We start from the raw sequence: 15,078 nt of genomic DNA, 5'->3' as shown, positions 1-15,078 counted from the left end.
CAAGTTTATCCTTATGCATCTCATGTAAGAAATGTTTTGGAATGTAAATAATTGACTGCTGCTGGGGTGTGTGTCTGTATTCTTAACTCCTCGACTTTGGAAAGATTTCTTTTTTCCTTAAAATTTCTAGAAGTGCTGGAACTGATTAAATACCTGATTTCCAGCTGCTAAGTAATAATAAAATTGTTCTGTTTGTTAAATACAGGATTCAAGTAGCAAGACTTGTGATCTTAATGCAAACCCTGATTCAGAGGTGCTGGGGGATGACAGCGTTCATGGTCCCGAGGAAGCGCCGGGTGTCCAAGTGCCACATCTGGATCTGAAGAATGTATCCGATGGTGACAAATGGGAAGGTAATTTTCACTCTTTAGCTCACACTATAGTTAGGGAGGAGTGATAAATAAAACTATTTACAAAGTAAAAGCAGGAGACAACAGCATGTTCCTGTACACGTGGTAAGAGCAATCAAGTCATGACATAGGTCTCATCTTGTTTCAGAACCATCTGCAGCTTAATTAAGAACCTTGAAAAAATATAAGGGAAAACTAAAGAAAGAAAGCAAAAAAGTCCAAGTTGCATTCTAGGTGGCATGTTTTGTTTTGTTTTTGTTTTTTATTGTTTTAAAAGTTCATGACCCTGAGTCTCTCATCCAAGTCTTTAAAAACACTTTGTCTAATTGTATAATTTAGTTTAAATTATCATTGTGTCTTGTTTGTCTTTGTTTTATTAAGTGTAAACTATTGAATTGGCTGAATTTGACTTAAAATCACTAACCTGCCAAACACAGCAGTTCATATTTCAGTTTTTCAGAAAAATCTGTCAGTTGTTTTGGTTTCCATGTCATTGGACAACTTGAAGCAGCTCTGAATTTTCAAATAAAGGCTGAAGTTGCAGATGGATATTTTTTTTGTGCCCCTTGTCCTTCCACGGTTTGCATTTTAGGAGAAGAAAAATACTTGTAACAATTTTCTCTCAGACAGGATTCCCTGTGTTTGTGACCTTATTCTTTGCTGCCTTCCAGGCTTAGCAATCCCTTGAGCTTGTGACTTGACTGAATTTTATTGCTTAAATGTCTGGTTAAACTGTTAAAACTTTTGTTTTACTTAAAACAACCATAAGTCCTTTGTAACCAGAGCAAAACACTCTTGTCAATACCTTCTTTTCAAAATACTTCTCTTTTTATGTCTTCCTTGTATCTTGTTTCCTCTGCCTGGTGTTGGAGTCATCACACCTTAAAAAATGCAAGTGATCTAAGCTGCTAAACCACTGTGAGCTGTCACTGACAGTGCTGTGGCCACAGGCCACTCGTTTCTGGTTTGGAAAACTTGCAATACAACTTGATGGATGTAGTGCAGGTTAACTGTGCAGGGACAGGGTTTTAACTTTCAGCAGTGACAGCTGTTTCTTGAGATGCCTTTAAGTGTCACAGTGAAACCGTAGCAAGACGCTGGTAGCAAGGAACCACTGCAGTTAACTTGTGGTTGCAGTGTTGGAAGTATTAAAATGAGGGAAGTAAAGCTGGAATGTGTGTTCTGTAACAGTGCAGCTTCGAGCTGTCAGCACATACAGCTTTGTCCTGAAGCTCAAGTGGTGAGAACTGACTGTTACTGCTGTTGACTGCCTTGCAAATTAATTGCCTTCATGAGTCCACACTCCCCTTTTTATCCTTTTGCAAATAATGAGGTTTGCAACTTGTCATTGGCTTCATTTGTTTTGTACGATATTTGCTGGTTGGTGCTCTTGAGCCCTAGCAAACTGCACATTCAGACTATGTCATATGTGAGAAGTCAAATTGCAGGCACCCGAAGACACTGAGTCCAGGTTTCCGTTCTTGTTGCCCAAGTTAAGAACTAAAGCTAAAACATAAAAATCCTGCTTATATTTTCAGTGTTTTATTTAGTTTAATTGCTTACTTGCACATTACATTTTGTTACATCCTCTGTTTGTGTTAAGATGACTTAATATGTATTCTAAGAAGGTTTGTGGCATCCATTTTCATTATTTCCTTAAATCTGCTCATGAAGTTGCTTTTGGTTTTACTTCCCCAAATAGCTTTATGACCCTTGTTTTGAAAATAAAGCAGTGTATCTTTTTATAAATTTATATTATTACTTCTTGGTATTAAATAATGTTCTTTGCAAGAGGTCTTAATTTCACTGTGAAGTATTTGAATGTTGACTACTTCAGTCCTGTTTAAGATGATTATTAGGAACTCAGCCTTCCAAGGCACTGCAAGTCCTTGTGGCATTCCACTGAAGTAGAGTGACTTTGTTAAGAAATCTGTACTAGTCCAAATTCAGTTACAAGATTTGGGTTATTAAAGCCAATCTAATAGAAAACTCAAAGGCCTGTATGCAACAGAGTTCTTGAAAATCAACATCAAATGCTTGCTGGTCGAAGGTGAAAATGCAGAATGGTTGATCTATATTTTGAGTATTTTTTCTGCATTTGCCCTGCTTTTTTGGAAATCACCACCATCTCTATTATTTACAAGCTCTGAGCAAAAACATTAGAGCTTGCCTTTGTTCATGTGAGGATGCATGAGTCTCTTATTAAACTGCAATGAGTCTTTACTATTCCTCTACCAGTTCTTTGTAAATCTTTCCAGTAAAAAGTTCAAATTGGCTGAGGACTGAGCATCCTTACCTGCCATGGGAATTGCTTGGAAGCTGAGAGTGCTCAGGGCCTGGTCCAAAAAGATGGGATGTTTTTCCCTGGTACTGTATCTTCCTGCTTTACATGTTATGTATAGTTTGTTCTGACTGTGCTGTGTGTTCACTTTAGTATTTTTGCCATTCTTTTTCATTTTATTAGCGCCATGCCCTATCACTTTCCCCCTCATTGATTTCAAAACAATGCATCTGCAGAGAGAAGGGGAGGGTAAGTATGGTTCGCCATACGTTCAGTTATCTGCCTTTTGATAGTTGATGGTTTGCTTTCTAACTAACCCTTCACCTGCTGTCCCTTATATCTTGGGAATATTCTGATCTGCAGCTTTTTTGTTGATTCAAAAAGGTCCCCTTCTTGTATCTTGTACTGTGCAAACAGGCAAGATCACAGCTGAAAAACAAGAAAAAAATTCCCAATCATACTGAGTAAATGTGCAGTGGAAAGCAGGTACAAGGGTTATTTTGTTTTTGAAGATGACTTTGTGGGTTTTATTGTTGTTCTGCACACTTTGAACCCAGTTTTCAAATTTCAGATTTGAATTAGGAAAAAGAACAGGCAAGTCTGAAAGGAAAAGGGGGGTGGGATTTTAAATTGAAGTAATTGAAAGGCTGTATCAGCTTTTTTTTTAGACAGCAAGAAAACCATGTCAATTATAAAGAATGTTAGCAAGGAGCTTTTCATAGGGATTTGAAAGAACTGATTGTTTTGGAATCTCCCTCCTAAAAAATCACCTTCCACAAATTAAGAAATCTCTTTTTCTCAGTGGTGTTAAGGTAGATTTTATCATAAAACCCAAAAACACTCCTTGAAAAAGACTTAAGCAAATGGGCATTGTCCCTAAAGAGGTACTGTCAAACTTACCTTCTTCAAAGCCAAGAGGACCGACTTTCAAAGTACATGAGTACAGTATGAAAATGAATTTCCACAGCAAAATACTGCAATGAACAATAAACATATTCTTATTTTATATTTCTGATACATAAATAAGGCTCTGTTAAACTGTTGAACTGCTCAGAAATGCATACTCCCAAGATACACTTTGAAAAAGGGATCCTAGTGTGCATACTTCATTTCAGTACCTTTTTCTTTCAGTTATATGACAGAATTTGTAGCTTTCTGATGCATTTCACTGTTTTTATTCACTGTGTGTATGACACCACATCCTCTAGAGCATACAAGACTAAGCATTGGGTTCGCATTTTTGTTTCGACTCTTGTTGATAGTTCTGGTAACAGAAAAATACCATTTTCTCTCCTTTTTTTATCTTCTAGATCCATTTCCTGCTTTCAAGTCTTGGCAGGAGGACAGTGAATCTGGAGAAGCTCAGCTTTCCCCACAGGCTGGGAGGATGACTAATCATCCACTGGAAGAGGACTGTCATCCCATATTGTCACATCGCAGTTTGGATTTTGGGCAAAGCCAGCGTTTCTTACATGATCCAGAAACGTTGGACTCCTCATCCAAAGCACTTTCTTTTGTTAGGTGTGTATTTTAATGCAGTCTGGTGGGCAGGATGTGTTATGCCACACATAAATGTAAAGGAAAATACAGCTGTTTGAGATTGCTGTGGGTTTTCATGATCTGAATGGACTGAGGACCAAGGTCAAACATAGCATTGTGTGACCCTTTGACTGCTCTGCCTGCCCAGGAACTGCTGGAGTGAGTTAGAGCAGAGGTTCAGCTGGGGTGGGATCGTGTCTCTCCAACTGGCCTTTGACAGATGCTGAGGGAAAGAGGATAAAAATAGGACAAGATTGCAGAGCTTTCCCTGGCATTTGGTCATGGCTTTGGACAAATGGCATTTCCTGGGCTGAAAGTAGTATTTATATCCTTTGTTTACTAGGCTTTGCTAGACTCTGGTCTGATTTTATATAAGCTCTGGCTTTTTTTTTTTTTTGTTCTTGTATTTTGTTAACCTAATTTATTAAAGTAGAGTTGTCACTAAACAAGCAGCAGGTTATTTGTATGAACTGGGCAGTGTGACTCTCCAAAACTGTAATAACCCGTGACCTGTACTGTCTGCTCCTGTTACTGGGAAAGGGAAGTTGAGAAGAATTTTCATCCCTGTTAGGGAAGAAATAATCTCAAAAAAAATGACAAAGCCTGAAACAGGAGATTGGAACAAGCTTAGAGTTTCTAGTTGTCTGTCTGGCAGATTTACTGATGCCAAAAGATCCTTGTGCAAGTTATCCCCAATTAGCTACAGAAGATATTTAACAAGTACTGTTAAAATTATGTAGAAGACTGACCTGCAGAAAAATGCTGCTGATAATAGCTGTTCTCCTCATTCTGAAACTAATTAGGATCTGCTCCAGTAGATTATTAGATTAGTATTGCTATTATTTTGAGCTGCATAGATTTCACTGGCTGTGTTGAGGGATGTTTCAGGCACTTTGTATGATAAGTGTTCTGGAAAATTCTCACGTCAGTCTTGAAGCAAAAAATGCTTTGCAAGAGCAGCAAGTGTCAAGGAGCTGTGTGAAAAATGATATAAAACCAAAACCACATACTTTAGAAGTCTGTTAGTAAAATCTAAGAAATTTATTAGTAAGACTAACAAATTATGTGGATACTTTTGGGCTTAATTATCTCTTAACTTGCCTGAGACAGTTGAGTGAAGCTGTTTAATTACCAAAGATTGTTCAGTGGTATTTTCTAGCCTGGGCTTTATTCTGTGCACAGTACTTGAAGAACAGCTGAGTATATGGTAACTTTTATAAATAGCCCAGGCACCAGAAGATTGGCAATTAATGGTACATTACACTTGAATTTCAAATACCGTTTTTCTGTTGTGGGTATTGCTCCTGTTAGAGAGACAAAAATAACATCACATCTTGAAGGCAGCAGCTCAAAGCAGTTTGAGTAAATAGCTCTGAAAGCTTGAAATTAATGGATTATGAACTGGAGAAAAAACGAAATTATTAATCTCTGACTTGAATATCCATCTTGTTTGCACTCATTTAATTATCTAAATGAGATTTTTATAATGTTTTTAAACAGAACACGAAGAGCATCCTTTAGCTCAAAAGATGACAAAAGGGAAGACAAGACACCTTATCAGCTTGTCAAGAAATTACAGAAAAAAATAAAGCAATTTGAGGAACAGTTTGAAAAAGAGAAAAACAGTAAGGTAGGTTAGCACTTCCGTCTTTACTCAGGATAAAGGACTGCATGGGAGGGCTGAGTGACTCTTGTAGTTCATTATTGAATAACTGTGTTCACAAATGAGAATTTTGTTACATACTGCTGTCTGCAAAAGGGAGCTGAGCAACAGCAGTATTTAGAAAATTTGCCAGAATGCCAGAGCCAAAGGGGGACAGAGTGACAGTTCTGCTGAGAGACTGGGGCCATTTCAGACGTGTGGGAAAGCAGAAGTGTCTTACCACTCTCTGGCTCAGCTGCTGAAGTTGTTTCAGTTTTCTTTTCACAAGTGTTGTCCTTATGTTGGCACTGAGATTCGGAGCTGATACTCAATGGCATTCCTGTAACTGTTCACATTCACCATCACAAATATTACCAAATATTCAAAGAAGTACATATAAACAAGATTTAGTGTGTTTGTTTTAATATGTAGTTTATTTGTATTCTTTTCAGCCCTCCTATAGTGATATTGCAGCCAATCCAAAAGTTTTAAAATGGATGACTGAACTTACCAAATTGAGAAAGCAAATAAAAGGTAAGAGGTTGCTACAGTTTCTTGTTCTCTACTAACACAAATTATCTTCATGACTGAAATGGCTAAGTCGTTCATAAAATTCCACAGCACACAAAAATGTTTCGTTTCTACATTCTGCGCTATTCAAAAATCAAATTATTCTTGTGCTTTAGTTCTTCAGGAGAGAAACTTTCCCAATGCAAATTGCTATGTTCCTGTACTTGCAGTTAAATAAACTGTGTTATTTCTTTTAAACCTTTGGATTGAGCAGTTTTTCCCATTTCAGATGCAAAGCAGAGGAGCTCAGAGGGAGAATTCATACCTCAAACACGCCCACGAAGTAACACTCTTCCAAAAAGCTTTGGTTCCTCTCTTGACCAAGAGGATGAAGAAAATGAAGATGAGATGCGGGTTGTGCAGAAAGAGAAGAAGCCCACCAAGGAGGCTACACTTGAACTCATTTTGAAAAGATTAAAGGAAAAACGAGTTGAGAGATGTTTACCAGAAGATATAAAGGTAAGCATAAGGTTTGGATAGGCTCTTTGTAAGAGAATAAGGGGGAAATAGAGCACTTGAGGTACTACTTGATCCAACATGATGATGCCTCTGGCTAGCAGCTCTTTACCAGGCCATCATATTTCAGACTCAGTGGGGAAATTATCAACATGAACTACATCCTCCTTGCTCTGTATTAAAATCTTTACAAGTATGTGCTGACAATATTGAACAGCTTTAAATGGAGGAAGGTGGCTTGTATGATATTAACTAAGATAAGTTTGGCTTAGGCATCTGGATAGCGAATAAAAGTGACTTGTGTTTGATTAAATGCTGATTATTCTTGATAGAAAATGACAAAGGACCATTTGGTAGAAGAGAAAACATCTCTCCAGAAGAGCCTCCTGTATTATGAAAGCCAACATGGACGGCCGGTAATGCTTGGCTTTATTTCAAACTCTGCCATTGTGTGCATAGACAGCAGTAACCCTGGAGCCATAGTAAGACTAGAACTTAATGCTGGTGTGGGGGGTTCTTCTTTTTTTTCCCTTCTCCAAAACACAAAGGTATCTATTGGCCTCCATGTTGTCATCTGAGGAACTTGCTGCATTGACTTCTAAAAAAAGAAAAAAGTATGTATTATTAGGCCCCTTTTCAGAAATCAGCAGGTTATTGGTGTGTGCAAAGTGATGGGTGTCATTTGGTGCCTTGTATGTCTGTGAGGCAAAGAGATGTCTTAAAAATAAACAAGATTATTGAATTTCCTCAGAAAAGACTGGAAATGTTATTCTGAATTTCACAGAAACAGAAATGAAAGGACAGTTCCCACCCCCTTCTCTACAGTTTCATCTTTTTCTTTTTTTCCTTTCATTTCTGTAGAGCCATCATCATTGCCAGGCATACATCTTTTCCCCCAGTTCTTGGTCCCTTTTTTGCCTCTTTTCCATGGATATTTAAATACAGGGTTTGCCTGCGCAGAAGCTCCCCTAATTTTTAGGAAGCGTTTAAATCTTTTGCCTGAAAAATACAGGGTATTAAAGTGAGAGAGAATGAAAAAGCACCCACTTACTCCCTTTTATGTGCATAAACCCCCTTTCATACACACAGTGTGAGGTAGTTTCATATTCCTAGTTGCAGCGCTGGTAGCCTGGCAGGAGAAGCACACGGCTTTGTGTTTGCTTGTCTGTGATGGAGTGACCGGTATAATTAATTCTGTGGTTTCTCTGCCTCTAGGTTACTAGAGAAGAAAGACATATTGTGAAGCCACTTTATGACAGATACAGACTTGTAAAACAAATGTTAACTAGAGCAAGCATTACTCCTATTCTTGTGAGTAAAACAAATGCTATTTATATTTATTTTCCCACTTTTGAACTGCAAGGCTGCCTTTAGAAGAGCTAGTAATACTGTTCTGTGAAACATCTTTCTTGTGGAAGAGATGAGATATTGTTGTCATTGTACTTGAGGCATTTGATTGATTTATTGCTGAGAACAGAGCAGTTCCAAGCTGTCTGTGACCTTGATGGCTATTGGGAATTAAATGGCTCTCTGTGGAAGTAAGTGAGCTGTGCTAACTTGCTGTAGCTGAGATGTTCCCAAGTGCTTGTGCTAGGTATGGATCCACAGCACATACTGTACTTTTAGTCCTCCCCAGAATAGTAACACCAGTTGCAGTGCAGGTTGCTGTCAGCAGAGGCTTGAGTGACAGGATTGCCATCAAAGCCATTTCATTCCTTCATGCTTCCCTAGAGACAGACATATTACCAGCACCTGCAGCATCTGTACAACATCCATGCTTTTTCATTGTGTTTTCACTTCATTTCCTTCTGAATTTTCTATCCTCACTCTGTGGTCTTCTAAGAGATGAGGAAGAAAAGTTTTCATACTGTGCAAGGAAATTGATGTAACCTTGTTTATAGTACCTGTAAAGCAGCTGGGGCATGACAGCCAGCTGGTTTTGTTCTGCATGAGCCATAATCCTAGCCTTGCATACTGACCCAGACTTGCAAAATACCTGTTTGGATGTTGGCTGCTGACCCTTTTGGAATGAAGGGACTGCACAGCTGACGTGAGATAATCTCTTTGCATACAGACAGTTCTTCCCAGACACAGGTAGCTGGGCTTACTCAGCAGGAACATAAATCTGCTGTTTACATTGTCACTGACAGTTCTGAGCTCTCCCCTCTAAGCTGGAGTACACTGAGATAAAGGGACCAGGTCAAGATTCTGCCTTTCTTGCACGTACATTGTTTTTGGTGGTTCCTTTTAAAGAAAAACATTATTTACATCACAGTCAAGTTTAAGGGCTTTTCTATGAGAATCTCTTTCTGGACTCCATAAACACAGGTTGCTCTTAGGCACCGATGTGTTTCTCTGTGAGTCACAGCTTTTTGGTCGTGCCCTTGACTGATGGAGCTCTATCCCATCTCTCCCCTCAAATTCTGACTCTTCAGCTGAGATGGGTTTTACATTCTGGATAGCCTTATCAGTGTACCATAGCCATTCTGGTTTTTTGGCTGTGAAATAAAGGGATGGGTGATAGCCCACCAGAAGGATTTTAAATTCAGGAGAGATGTCAGGAACATGATTCCTAATCTGTGCTGTAGGCAGCACCTGTAAAATCTCTTTCACAGGTCTTTGCTTTGGAAACCTATAAGAGATATGAGGAGCTCTCTCTTACTGCCAAGGATTGTTCAGTGATAGCTTCTAAGTAGTCTATATTCAGTGCCAGATATTTAAGAATGGATTTTTAGGTTTGTATGACAATTGATTCCATGAGATCTCTTACTTTATCCTGGTACACCAATGACAGGCACTGAAACCTGTATGGAAATGTCCAGAGAAGCAGGAGACTTTACCTTTCACTAACTAAAGTTTTTGACAGGTCATTGTCTGTGTGGCTTTTGTGTTTCACATTTTCCTGTCCAGAGACCATCTCTTGGAGTTGCTTCTGCTGTCTGGGGATAAAGCATGAGCAGGACATTATGGCAAGTGTGCAGCAGGCACCTGGGCAGCACAGGGGCACTTGCTTTAGGCTGGAGTTCAGAGGATTTTGACTCTGAGGTGGCAACACATAGCTCTGATTTCACACTTCCACCTGCAGGGCTTCAGAGTGGTCTGGAAAAGGAACCAGGCAGGATTCCCAATGGATGTCTGGCAGGAGATAACCAGCTCTGGCCTCTGTAACTGTGCTTTGGTTTGGGAAGAACAAAAATAAGTACAAAATTCAGAGGTGTCATTGCACTTTATGAATCTTCTACAAAACATGGAGAGGGCAAATGCTTTTTATTTTAAGTCTGAAAATTAATATTTTAAAGTGAATTATAAGCTACAGCAATTATTTCTGTGTCAAGGATACCTTGGGTACCTGAGCTTTTTGGGTTGTATGGTTATTTTATTTGTGCTCTGTATGTTCGCTGTCTTTTATTCATCTCAGAGAGGAAATTTTGGGTGATTTCAATGTAATTTTGACTTCAAACAGTACTTGATGTATTACTGTACATTTTGAAACAAATCTACATTTTTTCAGGGATCACCATCAACCAAGAGGCGGGGGCAGATGTTACAGCCCATTATTGAAGGTGAAACTGCCCATTTTTTTGAAGAAATTAAGGTAGGTGAAGTGCATTTAAAAAAAAATACTTCCCAGTACTTGTAATAGGGAACTGAAATACATCATATTTGATTTGAATTTCTGTTTTCACTTTCAGGAGGAAGAGGAGGAAAGTGATGGTTTGTGTACAGACCTGAATGAAATCTTAAAAACTGCTGCCCAAACACAGCCCGTTCTAAGCCCAGTTGAAAACTCTGAGTCCGATATTGAAGATGGTCAAGAGAAACTCACCCGGGACCTGAGGCTCTCCAGCACCCGAGCTGCTTCTATGTATGGACAATTGAGTGGATAATTTAATTATAGTAGTTGCATTATTGTAGTTAGAGTCATGATACTAAACCTATGATGTTGGGTGAAAGGGAGTGACATGTTCAGCACTTCTCAGGAAATGTTTGGATTGAATGAGTGTTCTTTGCTCTGACATGTCTGACTAAGATCTTTTTGTACTCTGAATTATTTAGTATCTTCTAAACCTTCTTCAGCCTTACTTGAGCTGTGTAGACAGCAGAAAATTTATACCCCTTTATTAACTGCTAGTTTGTTCTCAATATTTCACTTTCAAACTGACAGCATGTTCCTCATGAGCCAGACAAATAAATTATTAGTGGAGCTAGCTCAGTTGTTTCAGTGGAATTTAAATTCTATTGTACGGCCAACATATTTTTCTTTCACTTGAAATTTTTAGGCCTGAATTATTGGAGCAACTGTGGAAAGCCAGAGCTGAGAAAAAGAAGCTACGTAAGACATTACGAGAATTTGAAGAGGAGTTTTATCAGCAGAATGGAAGGTTTGTTTAGCACCAAACCAGATGCTGGGCTGCAGCCTCATTATGTAGCCAAGTGCATTTTCTAACTTTGAATGTTGTCAGCTGGAATCTGTTCTGTTTTGATCTGCTGTGGATCATCTCCTGAGGGAGAAAACTTGATGTATTTTTAACAGTTCCATTTTTTAAAAATAGCATTTAAAACAACCTACTAGATAGTATGATTTTTTCTTTTTTAATTTTAAAAATCCCATATTATCCCTGTTCTTTAACATAGGGCAGGGAAATTTGCCCATTTGCCCCTTGTTGCAGTAGGTCAGTTCTGGCAGTGGATATTTGCTTTACCAGTGAAGGTTTTTATAATTTTTATTCTCCATATAGTTTAGTTCTTTTAGGTTTCTTTGTTTTGTCATGAATTGTCGTGCTCCTAAGAGGTCACTTTCTTGACTGGCAAATGCTGTCACTTGTCTGTGCCTTCTCCTGAGCTACAAACTCCTGGAGCACGGGTCACACAAATTCCAGTAACGTGGCTTCATCGTGCACTTCTGAATTTGGAACAAAACTCCTTTTGACTTCAATGGCAAATAATTACGTTAATCATATTAATAGATTATTTTTTATAGTCCAGTAAGAATAATGCTCTGCTGCCAATTTGTGGGTCAATCTACTTACAGTAAAAAACGTAGATTGACTTAAATATGTCTTTTTCTGTAGTGTGTACACAGAATCTGAAATGAATCTCTTCATATCCTGTTTGTAAAATTCCCAGGAGAGCTTAGGGCAATGATTATTACCCACTGCTGGAGCAGTTGTGCTGAATAAATTCTGCTGGATTTTTAATTCAGTTTTTTAGGTGATGGCAGTTTTAACTACAATAAACTATGTCATGCCTGTTGTTGGTGAACAAGCTGCCAATAATATTTTCATCTGCCCTAAAATAATCCTGTAGCTGCTTCTGTGTTTGGCTTGCTGGAGGATAGAGGATGTAGTTGAAATTTTGATGTTTGTCTTTTTACAGGAATGTACAGAAAGAAGATCGGGTCCCCATGCTGGATGAGTACAGGGAGTACAAGAAAATCAAAGCCAAACTGAGGCTGTTAGAAGTCCTTATCAGCAAACAAGATTCTTCAAAATCAATTTAAATTATGTTCCTCCAACCTGTTGAGTAACATGCTGTTTCCATATACTACCCCTGTACTTATTGGGTGCTTGTGTTCATGTGTCATGCACTGTTGAAAGAATCCAGTTTGTGCACTTTACTGTGGTGCCACTAGGACATATTTGAAGGGTAAGTAGGTCCTGTCTAGAGAGCAAGTAAGGTTTCTGAGTTTGAGACTGCTCTATCCAACTTTAGCAAACACAGTTTCCATCGAAGTTTTGTATTCCAGATGCATCCATCCTGTTCCAAAACAACCATAGCTTTTTTTTGTCTTTAGCATTCAAGAACTTTGAGACTTTTGTTATTACTAACCTTTTGCATTGTTGAAGAAATTATTAATATTGTAATGCTACACCGAACTATTCCTCTTGCCTAAAAAATCAGCAAATTAAGGGTACAGCTCTTAATTCTTGGAACACTTAAACAGACTGTAATTCCTTTCAAAGGACTGCTGTGGAACAACTTTGGTTTTTTGGTATTCTAAATTCCACCTGTACACAGTAATAATTAACGTCTATGGATTTTGCTCATTAGCGGTCACGTTTCCTCCTTGATAAAGGTGACAGTGGACAAACCAGAAAGTGACCTTTTCTTAGTGGCTTTTAAACCTTGGAAAACTGAAAAGTTCAATCACATGCTGCCTACAGGACTCATGTCATTGTTGTTCATTTGATCCCTTTTTCGGTTGTTGTTTGTCAGCCAGTGGTGACGTAGTGTTTGGGCTGAATTGGATACGGCATCTCCGCTTTCGGAAGATTTGAGGAGCACAGTGAACACTGTGGTGTTTGGGAAATCTGGTGGTGCTCAAACTTGTGTGGCTCCACAGAAAGGAGCTGGCTTAGGACAGTTAAAATCCCACTGTACCTGAAATGAGTATGGTGTCAAGGGCTAAAATCAGTATAGTTAACATGCACCACAGGGAGAACCGTCGGTTTGGAGTGGGAAGATTACTGCTGTTTATCACGGTTTTGTTTTACAGTTGGAGAATAAAAATACATTACTTAATCCTTACGATGTAAGCAAAACAGTTTATGGGCCTTGCATGATTTAGCTTCAGAGTTGAATCTAAATAATGTTTTGAGTATCACATCTGCTGTGCTGAATGATGATTTAGGGACTAGCTTTGCTCTGCAGCAGCCATCCGCAGCTGTTTCTGATCTGGCAAAATCAAAATGTTAATTTCAGCTGGTGCTTTCTCAGTTGTTTTTCTTTTTAAATTCAGTGTATCAGTTTGATTGTGGCCATGTTTTGCATGCACCTACTCTCACTGCATGTTTTTATGACTGGCTAATGTCAACATAGCAATGATTCACTCTGCTTTATGAAAGACCAAAAATGAACTTTCTCACGATGTAAGAAATGGCTCGCACATAACCTCAGAGACTTGCTGTTCTGTCATGAAGCATATGAAATAGGTTGCAAGTAGGATTTTTTAGTGCTCAGATTTCATTTGTGTACTGTAGAATACTTCTTGGTTTGTTTTACTCTGCTTATAGGCATGTAATTTTGGAATTCAGAAAAAAAAAAAGCACTAAAACTATTGAGCACTGGTGGTATGCCTTTTTTTCTTTTTTTTTTTTTTTTTTTTAACTGCAAAGTGATCTGGGACCTTAGAGAATTATGAGGTTAAAGTAGTCTTTGAGACCATTTACCAGTTTTATTCAGTTCCATTGTGCAATGTACACTTCAGTTCCTTTTCTATCAGTCTGCAGACACGGGTGTATCCAAACATTGAAACTAATGTGTACTGTATAGTGTTGTACATGAATGTTTGTGTTTTATATACCACATGCAAAATGTCAATATGCACTATTTAAATGTTTTAAATAATATATTCCTCCTTTATAATGCTTAAATCTATATGATTCCAATATTTTTATAAGTGAGTGAGTGATCAGACTGGTTCCAATTCAGAATTAACAGCTGCTTTGTGTTTGTTATGCAGTGTTTGGCTGTTTATTCAGTATAGTAGATAAGCATGGCAACAGTTATGCTGAGTGTGTTTTGTGCCATCCTTGTTGAGCAATAAATAAATGGTAGAACTAGGCATTTTGTGATATAACAGTTTTACTTTGGTAAAAGCAAAAACTATATATCTATATGGATATATAGATATGGAATATATATAACTTAACCAGATATAATTGCATTGCTATGTCTGGTGCTCATTGTATAGACTTTTATAATAAAAGTACCTTAACCTTTATTGTCTTGTATCTTTGTTTCTCATCATGCTTTCTCCTCCACTGCCATCTCTTGAAAAGGAGTGCTGAGTCCTTTGCTGCTCCTGTTTGTAGCTCCAGGGTGTTGTGAGGAGGGTCTGGATTCCACGATGTGCCCTGGTGGTGGCTCGAGTGGAACTGCATCCCCTGGAGCCGTGTTCTGCCCGTGCAGCAGAGGGGTCCCAGCGCTCCTGGGCTGACAGCTTGGATCCTGGTGCCGGCTGGGCTTCAGCTCCTGCTGGGAGTGACCCGGGAGCACACTGGGAGATGGCTCCTTCCTGCCCCAGCAGCAGCAGGGTGGGAGCCACCCTGGGACGGTTCATTCACTGCTCTCAGCTGAGCACATCAGTTGTGTCTCTGCATCCATGAGGATCCCTCATCCCTGGAATCAGTACTGCAGCAGTTACTCTGCTTTTGGCCAGGAAGCACTGCTCTTGCACACTGCTGTGCACACCAGAGGATGCTTTTCCTCTCAACCAAACAGCCTTTCATAGTACGTTG

General features: G+C 38.9%; 1 protein-coding gene across 5 annotated transcripts in view; it reads left to right on the top strand.

Annotated features, from left to right (window-relative positions):
- FAM13B (family with sequence similarity 13 member B) overlaps positions 1-14,561 on the top strand; it is a 44,691-nt gene extending 30,130 nt beyond the window's left edge. For 2 of the 5 annotated variants that reach the window (XM_041481840.1, XM_041481843.1), the window contains 12 exons: positions 206-353; positions 2,815-2,880; positions 3,942-4,152; positions 5,671-5,800; positions 6,265-6,346; positions 6,612-6,841; positions 7,171-7,254; positions 8,054-8,149; positions 10,350-10,433; positions 10,531-10,703; positions 11,119-11,220; positions 12,215-14,561. In XM_041481840.1, coding sequence (XP_041337774.1) covers positions 206-353; positions 2,815-2,880; positions 3,942-4,152; positions 5,671-5,800; positions 6,265-6,346; positions 6,612-6,841; positions 7,171-7,254; positions 8,054-8,149; positions 10,350-10,433; positions 10,531-10,703; positions 11,119-11,220; positions 12,215-12,338 — 1,530 coding nt within the window. In that variant the 3' untranslated portion in view covers positions 12,339-14,561. The remainder of the gene's footprint in view (positions 1-205; positions 354-2,814; positions 2,881-3,941; positions 4,153-5,670; positions 5,801-6,264; positions 6,347-6,611; positions 6,842-7,170; positions 7,255-8,053; positions 8,150-10,349; positions 10,434-10,530; positions 10,704-11,118; positions 11,221-12,214) is intronic. The other 3 variants (XM_041481841.1, XM_041481844.1, XM_041481842.1) reach the window with 2 other exon arrangements.
- The last annotated feature ends 517 nt before the right edge of the window (positions 14,562-15,078 follow it).

Source organism: Pyrgilauda ruficollis, unplaced genomic scaffold, assembly GCF_017590135.1.
Source record: "Pyrgilauda ruficollis isolate IOZ18807 unplaced genomic scaffold, ASM1759013v1 scaffold57, whole genome shotgun sequence".
NCBI lineage: Eukaryota > Metazoa > Chordata > Aves > Passeriformes > Passeridae > Pyrgilauda > Pyrgilauda ruficollis.
This window is presented reverse-complemented; position numbering and strand designations above follow the sequence as displayed.